The sequence below is a fragment of the Buteo buteo genome, chromosome 5 (assembly GCF_964188355.1).
Source record: "Buteo buteo chromosome 5, bButBut1.hap1.1, whole genome shotgun sequence".
In the NCBI taxonomy this organism is placed as follows: Eukaryota; Metazoa; Chordata; class Aves; order Accipitriformes; family Accipitridae; genus Buteo; species Buteo buteo.
Window position 1 is genome coordinate 28,256,964 of NC_134175.1, and position 17,292 is coordinate 28,274,255.

General features: G+C 39.7%; 1 protein-coding gene across 2 annotated transcripts in view; it reads right to left on the reverse strand.

Annotated features, from left to right (window-relative positions):
* The window catches only part of OSBPL6 (oxysterol binding protein like 6), a 112,515-nt gene that overhangs the window by 56,547 nt on the left and 38,676 nt on the right, over nucleotides 1-17,292 (reverse strand). For both annotated transcript variants that reach the window (XM_075028348.1, XM_075028347.1), the window contains one exon: nucleotides 5,581-5,818. In XM_075028348.1, coding sequence (XP_074884449.1) covers nucleotides 5,581-5,682 — 102 coding nt within the window. In that variant the 5' untranslated portion in view covers nucleotides 5,683-5,818. The remainder of the gene's footprint in view (nucleotides 1-5,580; nucleotides 5,819-17,292) is intronic.

Sequence of the window (17,292 nt, forward strand, 5' to 3'; positions counted from 1 at the left end):
ATATATTAAAACCAATAAATTAAACTACATGAGCATGAACATTCCCTCCTATTTCTTCACAAACTCTCACACATCTTATTGTTCTCAGTCTCCCAGAAAAAGCACCAAAAATGCTAAATGAAATTAGACAATGAAAAGAGAGAGTCTTCCAAAGGACTTTAATTACCAGCAGGCAAGATGGATCTCTGTATATGATGGACCTTACCCTGCCAACCTAGCCTACCAAAGGAAAAACACTAGTGGCTGAAATCCCATAGCTGCTGCCACCACAGCTGCTCCTGCCATGAACCTTCCCATTGCTGCTGCTCTGCTACTTCTCATTGAGCTGCCAGGAAAGTTGTAGCAGCAACAGGAGCCAAAGCAATAGCAACAGCAGGTCTCTCATTTTAGAGAGCATTTTGCATTAAGTAGCTTCAGTCTCAAATACTAGATTGCTTTTTCATTGGACAGGTAAAAAGTGAATCTGCTATTGCTTAGAATAACCACACAAAAAGAGCTTCTTAAACATCAAGCAGTTAGAATGAAAGATTGTTTGTGACTTTTTTTTTCCCTTCTACACATCAACCAGCTCTCCCAGATACTCCTGATCACAAAGAAACACCTCTCCCCTTGCTTTCCTTCTCTCTACTCTGCCTTTATTTTTCCAGCCAGTTGTTCTCCTTACAAACCAGTCCTTGCTTCTTAGTTTCATGTCCTACAACCTCACAAAGTGTTTGGCCCACCTAGTTCTCTCTCCCCTACTTGTTTCTTTCACCTATTCATTTCCTGACCCAAGAGTCTCACTCTCTAAATCAAGTACCTTTTGCTTTCTACACTGCACAGCCAAGCACTCCACTCCTGGCACTTCTTACTTCTCCCTCCTGCACCACCCACTTGCTGTGGCATCCAGATTGTCCATGTGAACTCAGCTTCACAGAACCTGATGGTCCCTGCAGCTCATTATCTCCTGGGAAAAACTTGATGGTTGTTTTCTTAGCCAAGACACTTCCCTTCATAATTCTACTTTTACTCTTCTTAACATTAGCTGAAAGCATGGAACTCTAGAATTAACACAAAACCCATCATATTTTCCTATTATGCGCATCTCTTCTTATTATACTTCATCATTAGTTGATGACACAACAGACAAGTCACCTCTTTCTTTTTCTGCTCCCAATCTATGCTTGTCTCATCTAATCAGCACTTCATGCTAGCGACTCCCTTTTATTATGTGCTTAATACAGTGCATAGCACTGGGAGGCCTAGATTTCTACTGCATCCCTATATCCAAATAATTATTATTAGCCCTTTTTTTCAGCTACCATATATTTCACCCCCAGATTCACCTACTGCAGTAACTTTTTTATAGTCTTCCAGTTACTCTATAAACTAAGGTTTGGTTAAGGTTGCTGCAGACAAATGACTTGATCCTTCCATCATCATTAAAGCCTTTATATCTACGAAATGGTGATACACGCCTTAGGAAATACTGCTTTCAGGAGACTACTTTGATATTTGAATTAAAATATAGTGGTTATAAAAATCTGACTAGGTATTTTCAAGCACAGACCTCGAGGCAAGACCAGAGCCTTGACTTTGGAATCACGTTCTGCTCCTAAATTCAAGGCCAGGTAAACATCTTCAGCCCAAACTCAGCCCTTTCTGCATCCCTTGGCTACACCCCTTCTCCTATTAGTCAATATTGCTCTTACAGAAAGAAAAAAAAAACAACAAACACATTAAAATCTCAAAAGTGGATGATTGCTGCTCTGGAAAATCTTTTTTCTTCTTCCTTCAAAGGCCCTATCTTTCACTCATTACATATGGCTGAAAGACAATAGTCATCTGAAATATGAAAGCTCTTCTAGTACAAAGGTGACCACACAAGGCTAAATGCAATAGGACTAAAAGCTCTTCTCCTTTTGTGTTTGCTGTGTGGGAAAAGAACCAAGGATTTGTTGAAACAGCAATCTGACAAAGAGAGAGAGAAAGAAGTAACAGCTAATCATCCCTTCCCCACTAAAAGACTAAAAAGAAAATCGAGACATTAGAAGAGAAATCCTCGCATATAAAATAGCAGACATTGCTAAATCCACTTCGCATCATGTATTAGCTACCCTTTACATGGTGGTCAGAAAAATCAAAATCTCTCCTTTGTTCACAGTTTCATTATTATTACTCTCCTTCTACATCACTCCCTCTGTTTAATAGCCTGGGGTCAGGTCCCAATTTACCAAACTGCACATTGTTAACTCTATAATGTATTTACTTCCTTCTGCCTTCTCAGCACAATATTACCACCCAGGCATTGCAGAGAATATATAACGTATTACAGTCTGCAGTATGACTTGCATACTTAGTCAATAAATAAAATATGGAATACTTACAAAGAGCTTACACCCATCAAACTGAATACACAACATATGATTTTATCATATTCAGCTGTACTTTCTAAAAACAGTGTTAGTCTTCCTCTTTTTTGTTGTGCAACAGAATATGACTAGCCTTTTCAGAGTTTGACAAAGGATGAAAACCAGGAATCTCCCTTTCCAGCATGGCCCACAAAAAAGGCTGTCAAAACTGCAGTTTTTATGCTCGCCTTGGTATGGGGACCCTTAGTTTTCTGAGGGAGATCCCCTGACAGTCGAAATGACAGCTTCTACACTCTGCAACAGCTCCACAGTAGGAAAAACTGTTGTTGCTCCATTCTAAAGTATTCCTTATAAAGGACACCACAACTGCCCTGCCACCATGCTCAGCTCAGGGGCTAAACAAAACAGGTTGGTCCTGGGCCTTCTTCTATCTAATAGTCCAAATTAACCACAATTTTGACAAAAATGGATGACACTAAAGTTCCTATGACAACAAAAATCTGAACCCATTTTTTTGGTTATTGCTAGCTTCAGTAGTCTGTTCATTTATCAATCACTTAGTCATGGAGCCTGCAGATTGGCCATGTCAAAGCTTTTGCTGACTGCTAATTCTCTTAGGTGATGTATATTGCACAAATAAGAAAGCTACATTAAAATGCCAGCTTTATATACAGCATGACATTTTCCATTCTCCCTGAAATAATATATCATAGTCATGTTCACACTCATTCAGCCTCCCGCGCTGTAATTTATTGGGAAACTGTTCCATAATTGCTAGTATGACTTTGACAAGAATTATATGATGAGAAGATTTCAGTCATTAACCATCTAGAAATATCAAGTGTTATCCTCATTTATGACAATGAAAGCTACGTTGACACTTCATCCAGTCACATCACTTTCTATATCCATACATATTACCCCTTAAGGAAGGGTGCTTTTCTCCTAGCTGCTATGAAGAGCCCAAGGAGGCAGCAAGACAGAATCTTCAAGCCTTTTCAAAGTAAAACCCAACAGCCCCTGAACCAAAATACTCTACCCCCTAGCTATCACTGCATTTGTGGAAAGCCTATGAAAACCAAAACATATAAAAATAATGCCACAAGTAGAGAAAGAAAATAGAAATACAGTTGTTATCATATATGGTATGATGGAGCTGGTTGATTTACTATGTCAACATGCACAAAGGAAACATTTGTATGTTTATTTCCCTGGATATAGTACCATTCCACTTCATGCTGTGTTGCATGCTGTAGCTCAGTTTCACTGCAGAAGAAATTGCCCATCAATTCATTCTCCTGGATATTTCTCTGCCTTTAACACTGAAAGCACTAAGGCAAAAAAACGAATGCCTAGCAGTAGCCTTTCCAGTCCACATTTACATGCTTAAATATACTTGTTAAGCATCATCAGACATTATTGGATCAAAGAGAGCTCTGGATGCATCACACCATCAACCTCTTCAGCATTAGTTTAAAATCATGTTTCATGTTTCAGTGGCCAAATATGGACTTAAAGTTAAGCATCCATTTCATTATGATGACAGGTATACCTTGCTCTACTCCATTGCTATGGTAACAGATACGGTAGCCATTAAGATTTATGGTAAAATGTATTCCCAAAAGGTAATTTTTTTTCATCCTCACTTGTATGATCGTACCAACCTACCTAATTACAAAGAGAACTCAGAGGATATGCTCTTAGCTGAGCTCAGCAGCTCCTACAAGTCTTGCATTCACCTTCTTTGGGTTTAAATGCAGGAGATAAAATATACTGATGCTTTAAACAAAAGATGTGAAAGTCTTGCTCCAGATGGAAGTAATGAAAAATTAAGAGGATATCATATGCTAACCAGGACTTAACTGAGTACAGCTATCCCAAATCCTGTACAGCATGAAAGGGAAAATATTTATCACCTGTGAGAACATAATTTTTGGCTTCACTGAAAAGCAATGGAAATTATTAAAAAAAAAAAACCAGACACATTTCCTGCCTGTTACTGAACACACATCAGAATTCTTCTCCTGGTTTAACATTTTAAATATACCTTATGGTGAGACTATTTACATTCAAAGCTGCAAATGTTACAGTTTTCATCAAAATTCTCAGTTTTCAAAATTTTTATAAGTCAGGTAAGGGAAAAAAACTACTTCAGCAGCAGCTGAGAAAATAGTGTCACAGCTGGCACACAAGTAGCTGGGAAAATGTTCTTAAGCTACAGCCATTCAAGTAAAAGCATACCACAGCAAACAATTACTTAAGTTCTCTTCCTGTCTCTTTTCCTTGTCAAGCTGAAAAGAAGCCAGTATTGCATTAATGAAAATATTTTCACAATATTTTAAATTATGAAGTTGTTTTGTACTTTTCTTTTTTAAACATGATGGTGTAAAACTAACGTAGAAGCTGATTTAGTGTTCAAGGTTTCCATGGATCAAGGTTTTAAAGTATGTTTTTCTTCTAATCAAATTTTCAGTATCAACCTTTGCACTTGTAAATATACATGTAACAACTATCTGGCATCTAGTGGGTAGCTCTGATACTTTCTGAAGGGCTCCCACTGATGCTGAGGCCAGACTGTACACCCAGCCCTCAAAAAAACACAGGAATGCCTAAGATGTTTCGAGGGAAAATAATATAGCCCTCATCTGAAAGGGGTCCTGGGGACAAGATGTATTACATCCACATAGACAAGGGTCTCTTGAAAATGGTAGTCTAACATAACTGAACTAGTACTATATGACATGGGACAATCAGTGTAAATCTGTAGTAAACCAAATAATATTTAAAATGTTAGCTGCTTCCAAAAGGGATGAATAATATGATATTTAAATTGAATTGAAATATCACCTTGTAAAAAGATAATACACCTCTGTAGTTAGATTTACAAAAAGAGGTATTCCAAGAGGGCACAAAACAACTTGAAGCAACACTGTAGGTTCCTGCTGCCAAAGAAACCACTTCCTAAAAGACTTCAGAGCATGTTTCCTATTTGTCCATGTGATTATATCCTTCCCACTCCAGCACTACACATAGTGCCCATGTTGCTTCTGAATTTTTTTCAAACCACTTTAGAAAGTGGAAAAAAAATTTTTAAAAAAATCAACAGTTCTCAGCTATAGTGATATCATCCAGTGCTATAGCAAGTAAATTCAGAGCTATCAAGAAGTAACAGCCAGGAATAAATGAATCATTTCACCAGATGTTACAAACATCTAGATCTTTTCCTTACCTGCCTCCTGTCTCTCTGAGACGATGATGAAGAGGAGGCACTTCTATGTGATGGAGTGGATGTTTTGTGAGCTGGAGATATGCTCTTCTCCTCTGAACTCATCTTTGCAGCAAACTTGTAGTAATGATCTTGTGCTCTTGTCACTCATGTACAAAAAGGCAAGGAATAGTCTTCTGCATCCTTCTGTTTCACAGTTTATGGACAGCCAAAGAGGAATTCAATCTCAGCTGAACTGCACCTTAATAAAGAAAAATGTGAGAGAAAGAGTGAATAAACACCCTCGCTCCAAAGTAGCTCTGCAGCAAAGAAATCTGTTGACAGTCACTATTTAATCCAACACATCTCCCAGTTTTTTACTTCCCTTCCTAACAACTATCCACTACAAACACAAATAAATTGGTCTGCATTCTCACAGAAGATGAAGGTGATATTACATTATTTCAAAAACCCCTACGGAAAGGCTTAAGGAATTTACAATTCTCAGGCAAAGACAAGGGGTCATTATCCTATCTTGCATAATATCATAACATTATCAAGTAACTCCTTAGGACTGCCTGTACAACACAGATACCACTGAACACCCCATTATAACCAGTACTTCTTAAAAATCCTGCAGTTAGAAAGAACTCTGCAAGTTGGTTTTTAAAAGCAGGTCCCTCTTTCAAAGATGGTGGCCTCACTGAAGGGGTAGACAACCCAGTTTCACGCATCAGCACCTTTCAGATGGTGCAGAGCTCACCATGCGCTCAGATCTTGCTCTCAAAAACGACTGAAAGGTAATACAAAATGTTTTGACCAGAAAATGCTTTCAGCCACCCCCTGCCCCATGCCACTCAGGGCTGGCGGAGACTAGAGGTGTCAGGAATGAAGGAGTGAAGCTGAACCTGGGAAAAAAATGGGAGGAAAGCTGTTGTTTCTATGTCTTTCATTTCTCTCTACCCAAATCTATTTTAATTGGCAATAAATTAATCTTCCCTAAGCTGAGTTTTGCCTGCAACAGTAATTGATAAGCAGTCTCCCTGTCTTTATCTCAACCCATGAGCTTTCTCATCTTATTTTCTCCCCTCATGCCCCTGAGGCAGGGGGGAGTAAGTGGCTGGGTGGGTGTTTGGCTGCTGGCCAGGGCTAGCCCACCACAGCTACAGGGGCCATCCTCTTTACTGTTTACTCAGCCGCTGCTATGTGTATTACCTCTTTGCGAGTATTAGATGCTTTCTCTCACCTACTTTTCTCCACCCAAACTTTTAATTTCCATCCAAGAACAGAAAAATAGATACTTAGAGCAGCACAGAAGGTATTTGTGTTAATGAATAGTCAAATACTACCTGTCAAACACTATCAAAATGTTGCAGGTACATCACCAGTACATCACGACAGTTCAGGAACGGAGTTATATTTCTCAATGTTTAACAAATTACTTTGATCTTGCTTCAGCTGATAGATACTGTGTCTGATCTTCCATTAACCTTGGATAAAATGTTTCTCTGAATGATGTTATCTGCTTGCCACTAGCATCTATCTTCTCCACCGCCCTCTCTCTAATTTTGAAGTGGTGCCCTTCCACATACACTGTGATGACAGCACACCAAGGGTCAGTACAGCAAAGCTAGCTTTAGATGGGCATGGAGAAAGGTGTTGTCCTGCACAATGTTAAAAGAGATCAGGACAAAAATACATTAACTAACACTCAGACATGACTGCAGGCTCAAGAAATTATGACATATTGAAGACAGAGCTCTAGCTTCTCCAATCACAACAGATAGCCATGCAAGAATATCATCCTGAATCCAGATACTCACACAAAGGCAGCTAAATAATTAATTATGCTGTGTGTTGTGGCCACCAGCTTTTGAATACTGCACCCTAACAAACACCCTTCTGCTGGAGCTGAGATCTGTGATGACTTATACATGACAGACATCTTTTCTGCTTGCTGTACTATGGAAAGTGGAATGACTTCACTTTATTAGTTAGCAACACTTTTGCAAGTACAAATCTCATCCATATCTTATGGATGAGCTTCCATCTCCATCAAGGAGTCTCCCATAGAATGACAGATCCCACATAATATCCACAGAGCCCACATAGCATCCCGGTGGCATGACTGGGAGGACATGGCTGTTCCACCAGTAAAAGCTGCCCACACAGCCTGAACGTCTTGGCAAATTCTCTATTCTTTTCAGGATAACAAATTCCTGCTAGAAAAAGCCTAAGAAGATGGATTGTGCTGGAGCTGCTAGAGCCAGCTACAAGACAGAAGTTGCAGGAAGAAAGAAACAAGCTGCACAGCACATTTGTTTCAAGACTTCAGAGAGAAAACATGATGAAGTTGCACTCAAAGAGAGGCTTTTCCTTCTATCCTAGCATACCAAGGACTGCTGATCTAGTTTAACAGCATTTTCATATCCTACAAATGCATCAGGCAAATTTTAGTCAAAGAGGTATGCCAACAGTGACATCTCAAGGTCTATGCAATTTTCATATAAATCAAAAATCAAGTTACAAAAATTGGAACACAAAAATTATAATCCAAGTTCACAAAGCTGTGCAGAACAGTTGAGTTATTTAATAGCTAAAAGGACAAATTTCAGTCACTTTCAGCTATGAGGTCACTGAAAATTTTTTAGCAGAGCAGCCTTCGGGCAAATGAAAACCCAACTCTTTTTAAAACATCTGAACTTCACTCAGTTGACTCATGTGGAAAAATTTATGTTTAGTATTGGCACAGGAGGACAGTGATCTAGCACTTCAAGTGTGTTTTTAAGGCTCTCGGGAAGCAGAGGTGCTGTTGCAAGAAGCAAACACAATGCTAGCAGGCAGTACACAAGAAAAACAGTTCTGTAAATAGTTGCCAGGTTTAAGATTCTGTGAAGTATGGGCTTTTCTTTTGAAAGGTATTTAAAAAAAAAAAAAAGTGGCTTACACCTGAGCCACACTCCACAGTGGTTCTGTGGCATCCCCCAAGCATTAAGAGCTGAACCTAACCAACAGCTTGCTCAAACCACACTGATTTATTGATAGCAGTCTCCCAAAAAGATATATAAAACTAATCCACCCCCCTTCACACTACAAGAAGCAAACATTCCTTCTTGCCCTATTAAACAGCAACAATAACTTCAATACAAAATTGCTATTACTTATACATAGAAATTTCTGATAAAGGAACAGTTCAGGGTTAAAAGTCAAAAAAAGGCAAGTGGGATATTTGAGAAAACAAGTGCTGTAAGCAAAACAAAAAATATTAATGTAAACTAGCAAGAGGTAGCATTGAGCTTTTGGTCATTGTTCTTGTACATTGAATTTGGATTCTCTTTATATTGCTAAGAGCTTATCTTCCAATTTTGGCTTAAAATTTGGGTAATACATCTTTTTAGAGGATGTCAGAAGGAACAAATTTAGTGAAATTGATGTAAAGAGACGCCAGTCTCTCTGTAACTAAGATTGAAGCAAACAATTATAAATCTAATTTTTTGGCCAATAAATTCAATTTACCAAAGTGAAACCAATGCTTTTGAGACATTTTTCAGGGGCTTTTTCCATCACTCACTGGCAATTTTGCTATTGACTTCAGTGGGAACAGAAGCAAGCCATATACCACGGTAGACTGTTTCTAGAAAATAATAGAAAAATCTAAAAACACATTCAAAAATTATGATGTTGGGTTTGAGGTGGGTGGGGGGTGTCACCCTAGTAATTGTGCATTTGTTCTGATACTGTTTCCTGACAAAGACCAAAACATCTGACTCATTGTATGAGGCCAATTTTATCATCCCTTTACCTCACAGCAAATATGTCTTCAACCTGAAAGTATTTTAATTTATTTCAGTCAGGCAACTCGGAAAGAATGGCATTATCTGGCATAACCAAGGGTAACAGTATTGGCCATTGGTTATTAATTTCTGTTTATCCAAATTTCATTGACCTGTAGGCTGCATTTTGCACTGCGCCAACTAAATCCCTCATGAACTGCTCAAAACCACCTGTCAGTTTAGGAACATAAGTTGATTCAGCCCATCAAATGTGGCCGTGCATTGGCTTGCCTGAAAGCTGCTTTGCCATGAGTTCCCAAAGAAGGAAATATATTTATTGCTTCCAGTGTGTAAGAAGAGACAGACTTCCTGGAACGTGAAAACTAGACACTGCAGAGAGATTTCGCTCATCCCAAGTACCAGCTGCCTGGCTGCGAGTTTTGTCTTCAACTTTTTCCATTGGCATCTCAACTATTTTGTATTTAAAACACCATCTGTAATTTAGTAATCATAAAAATTATTTAATGGTTCTTCAGTACATTCTCTTCTAAGTTATTTACATATTTTTTATATAAGGTGATGTATATAGAAAGGTAAAATGCTCTGCCCAAAGTCAAGGAGAGAGCAAGTCTTGCAAGCAGAACATACAGCGAGGTCTTTTAATTCTGATGCATAAGGAAAAATACCACGTGCCATGATTCTAACATCCTCCAGATGAGGCAAAACATCTGTATCTAATCTTATTCATAAAGGAATACAAAATTAGTGTACAGTGTACAGGCTACAATAAGAAATTATTTAAGAAATATACTAAAGATTCTTCACTGAGTAGTTAAGAAATTGTTTATTCTTTCTTAAATATCTGGTACTGAATACTTCTTTTATAAATGAGAACTATTCCACCACATTCTTGCAGTTCACCCCTACTATGTTTATTTCTTAAGCTAGCCTTTGAATACAAGGTGGGGTTTTCCCAATAATGTTTTTGTGCTTGATCTCAATTGTTACAGCTTTTCCAAGCCTTGGGGGGGGAGAGGGGGGAGGAGGAGTGGAAACCTAGGGATGCCCCATTCCCCATTCTTTCTCTACTTCATTTTTGAATTTGAACATATTTTACTACAGAATTATTTATTTCCTCATTTATTCTCAGTTCATTAGTGTTGTGTTTTGGTTTCTTTCCCCCGGTGTCTTAAATCAAGGATTAAACGGGTCTTAAAGTCATTCTTCATTTCATTTCCACCCACAAAGGGTTACTGTCCCTTTCAGTCTCTTTCTGTGTAAATAAATAAATAAAGGAAAATTACATGCTTTATTTTTCATATCAGAAACCACTGTTTTTTACAATAGAGATACTAAGTTAACCCAGAAGTCCTGTCTTCTATCATCTGAAACAAAATTATTTCAGATGCATCAAAATGAATGACCAATCCAGTAACAAGAAGTAGCGTGATTATTTTTTTTTATCAATGTTACACTAAATAGTTTGAAAGATAAGGAATCACTAAGAGCTACTTACTGATTTCTCATCACCTTCTATCCCAGGTTACAATAATATGCTTGATTCAACATCTCTTAAAAGTATTTCTGGGGAATTCTGTAGACTGGACTATTCAGTAGTATAAAAATAGTGAAGACGACACTGACTCTCCATATAAAAATCCATTACTCTTCATTTTCTTCACTGAACAAACTACATTATATCTGGAGTTGCACAGATTGTCATTATCTGAAATTTAATTTTTAAATTGAGTATTTTTACGTTACTAGCTAAAGAAAAAAAATTTTTTAAAAAAAGAAGGGGGGAGGAATGGAATGGAGAAAGGCTATTTTTATTGGGGGGGGGGAGGGGAGTTAACAGGTTTAAAAGGTCCAAGTGAGATACATACAGAAGGAATGAAATGAGACAGTACACCAGGGAGCAAAGTGGGCAAAGACTTGGGAAACACAAGTTGTGTAAACTGCATAAAGTAAATGGGTGACAGAGGAGAGAAGCAGCCTGTGGAAATAAATATTAGCAACATCAGAGGTATCGACATTGCAGCTATCTCGCTTTACAAGCCACCACTATACGACAAGTCCATTGACACTGGTTAGGGAATCTCTGTCCTCTCCCAAAATCTGATGATGTTCCACTGAGCCTGAGCAACTGCACCAACTGCAGCATCGTTTGTGAAAAAGCTATTAGTAGAAGTAACGAAAACATACAAATACATGACTTGCGTAAATCCAGAGTTACAAATAAACCTGCAGGTCACATAACAGATAAATGGAAGTTCTCAATGGGTAACTCCAAATGAAGTCTGGATTCAAATAAGAGACTTCTGTGATAAATGTTATGTTGTTTCTCACTCTGATTGAGTCTTTTCTGCAAGAATGCCCAGAATACTTTATAGATTAATAACTTGTGCAGTATTGGAGTAATTTGAGAAGACAATTTAGGGTGCAGAACTGAGTCTCTAGACATAAATGAACCAAAAATATGTGACTGTCACTGGCTTATTTCAAGCACTGATCTATCCATATGGGGCTGTTTTTCATTTGGGAGGGAAGAGGTTTTCTGTGGTGCTCTGCGGCTGTATAACATGGTGTAGGGTTCAGTTATAGGGAACTTAGTTATTGGGCCTAAAAGTAGCTCATGGTCACAAGAGCATTCCAGACACCTTTAGAAGGCTTGAACAGAATAAACAAGAAGATAGAAAAAGAAAGATCCCAATTAGAAAAACACAGGTGCACATTCCACGATAAAGGGAACTTGGCACAAACAACCTCAATTCAGGGGCTTATCTCGACCAATTGGACTAAGACAAGTCTTGCATGCTCTAATTAATATGGCCAATTATGTCCTGTGTTTATGCACGTGTACAGAGCGGGTATAACTAACTTTATCTTACGTTTGTGCGCGTGGACAGTACCGATGTAACCAATCACCGTTTATGTTTGTGCGCGTGGACACCAAATGCTTGCATGCAGCAACCAATCAGAGTTTCTAAACAACTTAGAGAATTGTATAAAAATGATCAGCTAAGCTCAATAAATGGGCGACTTTAATCATCATATTGGTGGTCTATCGTCCGGGCCCCGCAGAAATAAAACCTAAACCCTACACATGGTCATTCAATGTTTGAGCACTCACTGAAGGCCAACCTTTGTTCTCATATTATGAGAAATATGTAACTGCCTGTTGCCCCCTTTACTGCTGACCCTCCATGCAGGAAAATCATAATGCTTTTGTTACAGTACATGAATGTTGCAAACACAAGAATATAATGAAAATAAAACATGTCAGTGTGGTAGCAATGCTGTGGTGATTTAATAGACCACTTACAGGAAATAAGCCTTTTTTTTTTTTTTTTTTTAAATGAATGAGTGAACCAATCCCTTTACAGCCACAGTTTGAGAATCCACCACATCATTTTAGCAAAACATCAACTTTTTGGGAAAAAGCTTTAATCAATTTATTTTAAGATTTGTTTTATTTGCAGGTCCTGTCAGAAATAATAAAGGGCCAACTCTAGAATCAGGAAAATTATTGATTACATTTGGCATGTTGGCAATAGGGAAAAAAATTGAGCAACCTTTTCTCTTTTAAGTCAAAATCAGTAATTCTCATCAGGAAAACCAATTTCCCACATTTTTCTAGCACAGTTTTAATAGCACAATTGCTCCAGTAGTAACTTTCAAGGCTAATATTTAAAGTAGTCATCAAAAATCACATGTCCTAGACCTCTGACCAGATATCCTAGATAGATACCAAAACAACATTGTTGATCTAAGGGGACCACTGATGACTTTCAGGTCCAATATTTATGAGTAGGAATACATGAGGTGTGTGATGGGTTGACTCTGGCTGGACGCCAGGTGCCCACCAAAGCTGTTCTATCACTCCCCCATCCTCAGCTGGACAGGGGAGAGAAAAATATAACAAAAACTTGCGGGTCGAGATAAGGACAGGAGAGATCATTCACTAATTACCGTCACGGGCAAAACAGACTCAGCTTAGGGAAAATTAGCTCAATTTATTACAAATCAGCCAGAGTAAGGTAATGAGAAATAAAACGAAATCTCAGAACACCTTCCCACCACCCCTCCCTTCTTCCCGGGCACAACTTCACTCCCGGATTTCTCCACCAAACCCCCCCAGCGGCACAAGGGGGACAGGGATGGGGTTTACGGTAATCACACGTTATTTTCTGCCGCTTCACCTCCTCAGGGTGAGGGCTGATCACGCTCTTCCCCCGCTCCAGCGTGGGGTCCCACCCACGGGGTCAGTCCTCCACGAACTTCTCCAACGTGGGCCATTCCCACGGGCTGCAGCTCTTCACGAACTGCTCCAGCATGGGTCCTTTCCACGGTGTGCAGTCCTTCAGGAGCACACTGCTCCAGCGCGGGTCCCCCACGGGGTCACAAGTCCTGCCAGAAAACCTGCTCCACGGGCTCCTCTCTCCGCAGATCCGCAGGTCCTGCCAGGAGCCTGCTCCAGCGCGGGGTTCCCACGGGGTCACAGCCTCCTTCAGGAACCCACCTGCTCCGGCGTGGGGTCCTCCACGGGCTGCAGGTGGAGATCTGGTCCCCCATGGACCTCCCTGGGCTGCAGGAGGACAGCCTGCCTCACCAGGGTCTTCACCACGGGCTGCAGGGGAATCTTCGCTCCGGCGCCTGGAGCATCTCCTCCCCCTCCTTCTTCACTGACCTTGGTGTCCGCAGGCTTGTTTCTCTTACATGTTCTCACTCCTCTCTCCCGCGGCTGTTTCTCACTCTCCCAACTTTTTTCCTTCTTAAAAATGTTATCACAGAGGCGTTACCACTATCACTGATTGGCTCGGCCTTGGCCAGCGGCGGGTCCGTCTCAGAGCCGACTGGTATGGGCTCGCTCTCTCTCGAACACAGGGGAAGCTTCCAGCAGCTTCTTACAGAAGCCACCCCTGTAACCCCCCTCGCTACCAAAACCTTGCCACATAAAACCAATACAAGGTGCTACAGGAAAACTGGGAAATCTTACCAGCACTAAATGTTTTTTAAATAGATATTAGAATTCATATGACTGTGTTACCATTGCTCCTTTGAAGTATTTCAAAAGCTGCATGTTCAAGGTTTGGATAACAAACGTACATGTGTAATTGCAGGCATTCCTAACAACATTGGCATATACAAATTCTCAATCTGATACTATATACAGCAATACATACATACAATGCCTAAATACTGCCGTAAATCACACAGGAGGATCTAGAACCTGGCTGTAGGTAGGAAATGAGTCAAGTCCAGCATTACCCCTGGAGAGAAGCTCTGATACAGACCAAATTGCTGTACTTGGTCAGCACAATTTGCAATTTCTGTGATCACAGAATCACTTAGGTTGGAAAAGACCTTTAAGATCTTGTCTAAAGGCCTTCAACCTTCAACCCCATGCAATGCTACAGGCTTGGGGAAGAGTGGCTGGAAAGCTGCCCGGCAGAGAAGGACCTGGGGGTGCTGGTTGACAGCCGGCTGGATATGAGCCAGCAGTGTGCCCAGGTGGCCAAGAAGGCCAACGGCATCCTGGCCTGTGTCAGAAATAGTGTGGCCAGCAGGAGCAGGGAAGGGATTGTTCCCCTGTACTCCACACTGGTGAGGCCGCACCTCCAATACCGTGTTCAGTTTTGGGCCCCTCGCTACAGGAAAGACATTGAGTTGCTGGAGCGTGTCCAGAGAAGGGCAACCAAGTTGGTGAGGGGCCTGGAGCACAAGTCTTATGAGGAGCGGCTGAGGGAGCTGGGGCTGTTTAGTCTGGAGAAAAGGAGGATCAGGGGAGACCTTATCACTCTCTGCAACTACCTGAAGGGGGTTGTAGTGAGGTGGGTGTCAGTCTCTTTTCCCAAGTAACAAGCAATAGGACAAGAGGACACGTCCTCAAGCTGCACCAGGGAAGGTTTAGATTGGATATTAGGAAAAATTTCTTCACCAAAATGGTTGTCAAGCATTGGAACAGTCTGCCAAGGGAAGTGGTGGAGTCACCATCCCTGGAGGTGTTTAAAAGATATGTAGATGTGGTGCTTAGGGACATGGTTTAGTAGTGGACTTGGCAGTGTTAGGTTTACAGTTGGACTCGATGATCTTAAAGGTCTTTTCCAACCCAAACGATTCTATGATCATTGAAATTGCAAGTTGTGCTGACAACGTGCAGCAGTGATGATGACCTGCCCAAGATCATACTGTCGACCAGCAGCCTCTCTGCTGCAGGGTGATCGGGGCACGCACTCAGCCTCCCTCCTACAGCCACTCCACTGCTGGGCTTCAGCAAAACTCTGAGATCTCGTGTTCACTTACAAGGCTTACTGTGTGGTTAGATGTGGGCACTCATCTCCTTCACCTTATCAATTACTTTGCTAATTTAGCTAAATATATAACTAGATTTACATTGTGGCAATGCAACCACTAAACTCAATTAATAAAAAACCCAAAGCCTTGCTATTTTATGACTTATTTTATATGATGATAGACAAAGCAGTACTTACCCATTTTACACATGCAAGTTCCTGTAAATTCTTTCAAGATTAGAGAATTAATTGGCTAAGACACAATGTTTATTTCAATAAGCAAAGTCTAAACCTGTATCACTATTCTTAATTAGGCTATCACTTCTCCTTGACTGATAATCAATAATGCAGCAAGAGTAATGGACAAAAAAAGAAACATATTTCATAGATGTCATGTTTTACAGCCCTACATTTAACAACCTCCCATAACAAGCATTTGTTGGAAGAATTATCAAAGAAATTAAAATGAATTAACATGGTGTTTCCCAAAACAGTGACTAAGTTTATTAAATGCAGTGGGTTTTAAAGTCCTTAGGCTCTGCTTTAGTGGTTAAATGGTGGTTTGTTTGTTTGGGGTTTTTTTTGCGGCAGTGGGAATCTTGTGGGGTTTTTGCTTTTAAGAAGGTCTACTTCTGTATGTAGTCTCTACATCTTAAACAGCATATTCCACAGGAGACTGCAGTATCAGCAAACATCACTGAGACACTCTTATTTTCATGTCATCCTTAACAGTACATAGTGCCCCCCAACACTTTACACCTGGTACAATTTCTTTAACACCAAGGTATCTTTTTTTTTTTCTGAGTGGCTAGTCCAAGTATGTCTCAATAATATAAAAAGTAAAAATAATATTAAAAAATTACTTGCATGGGCATATATCTGTAAAATACACAATTATGACAGATGACTTCAAATAGGTGGATGAGGTCAAAAAACAGATAATCAGATTCAGACAAGAAGAGGTCAGTACAACATCTGCCTTTCCTATTTTCTGCTTGCCTACATGATTAAGCAGAGTTTTCCACCCTTCCAGAAGCCCTGAAGCATATGTGGTAATTAGTGGAGTTCCAGTATGCCCAAACCTCCAGTTTAAATGATAATTTCAAAATAAGCCCTCAACTCATTTGCAGTCTCTGAGGATTGCCTCAATAGCTGAAGTGACCCTAGGATTTTCATTAGGATGTCTTTGTTGTTCCATGTTCCTCAGGCTATCACAGTAATAGAATACTTTTGATTTGCATGGCATGGAAATTTTTTGCATACTACAAAGGCAGCAATATCAACCTGTGTTGTATGCATTTGTAACAGACTGCTGTGAGCAGAGACTTAAGCTTGTATACATATTTGCAAATACATAAACACAAATATGCAATATGTACCAGTTAAACATTAAACAGGAAAAAGTAACTGGTGGACATTATCATCCTTTCTAGACTAACATAAGTCTAGAACACCTTTTAAAAAAAAACAAACCAAAAAAACCCCAACACATACTATTCCATCCTTCCACCCCTTTTTAAAGCTGAAAACATTGCTGGGAGATTTTTGTTTCCATCAAAATTTTTTCAAAGAATCACATTTTTCAGTTCTTGAAAAAAAGCCATAAAGAGATTGACAATTTTAATCAAAACTCAGGAAATGCTTTAAAGAATAAAAAATGTTTCGTG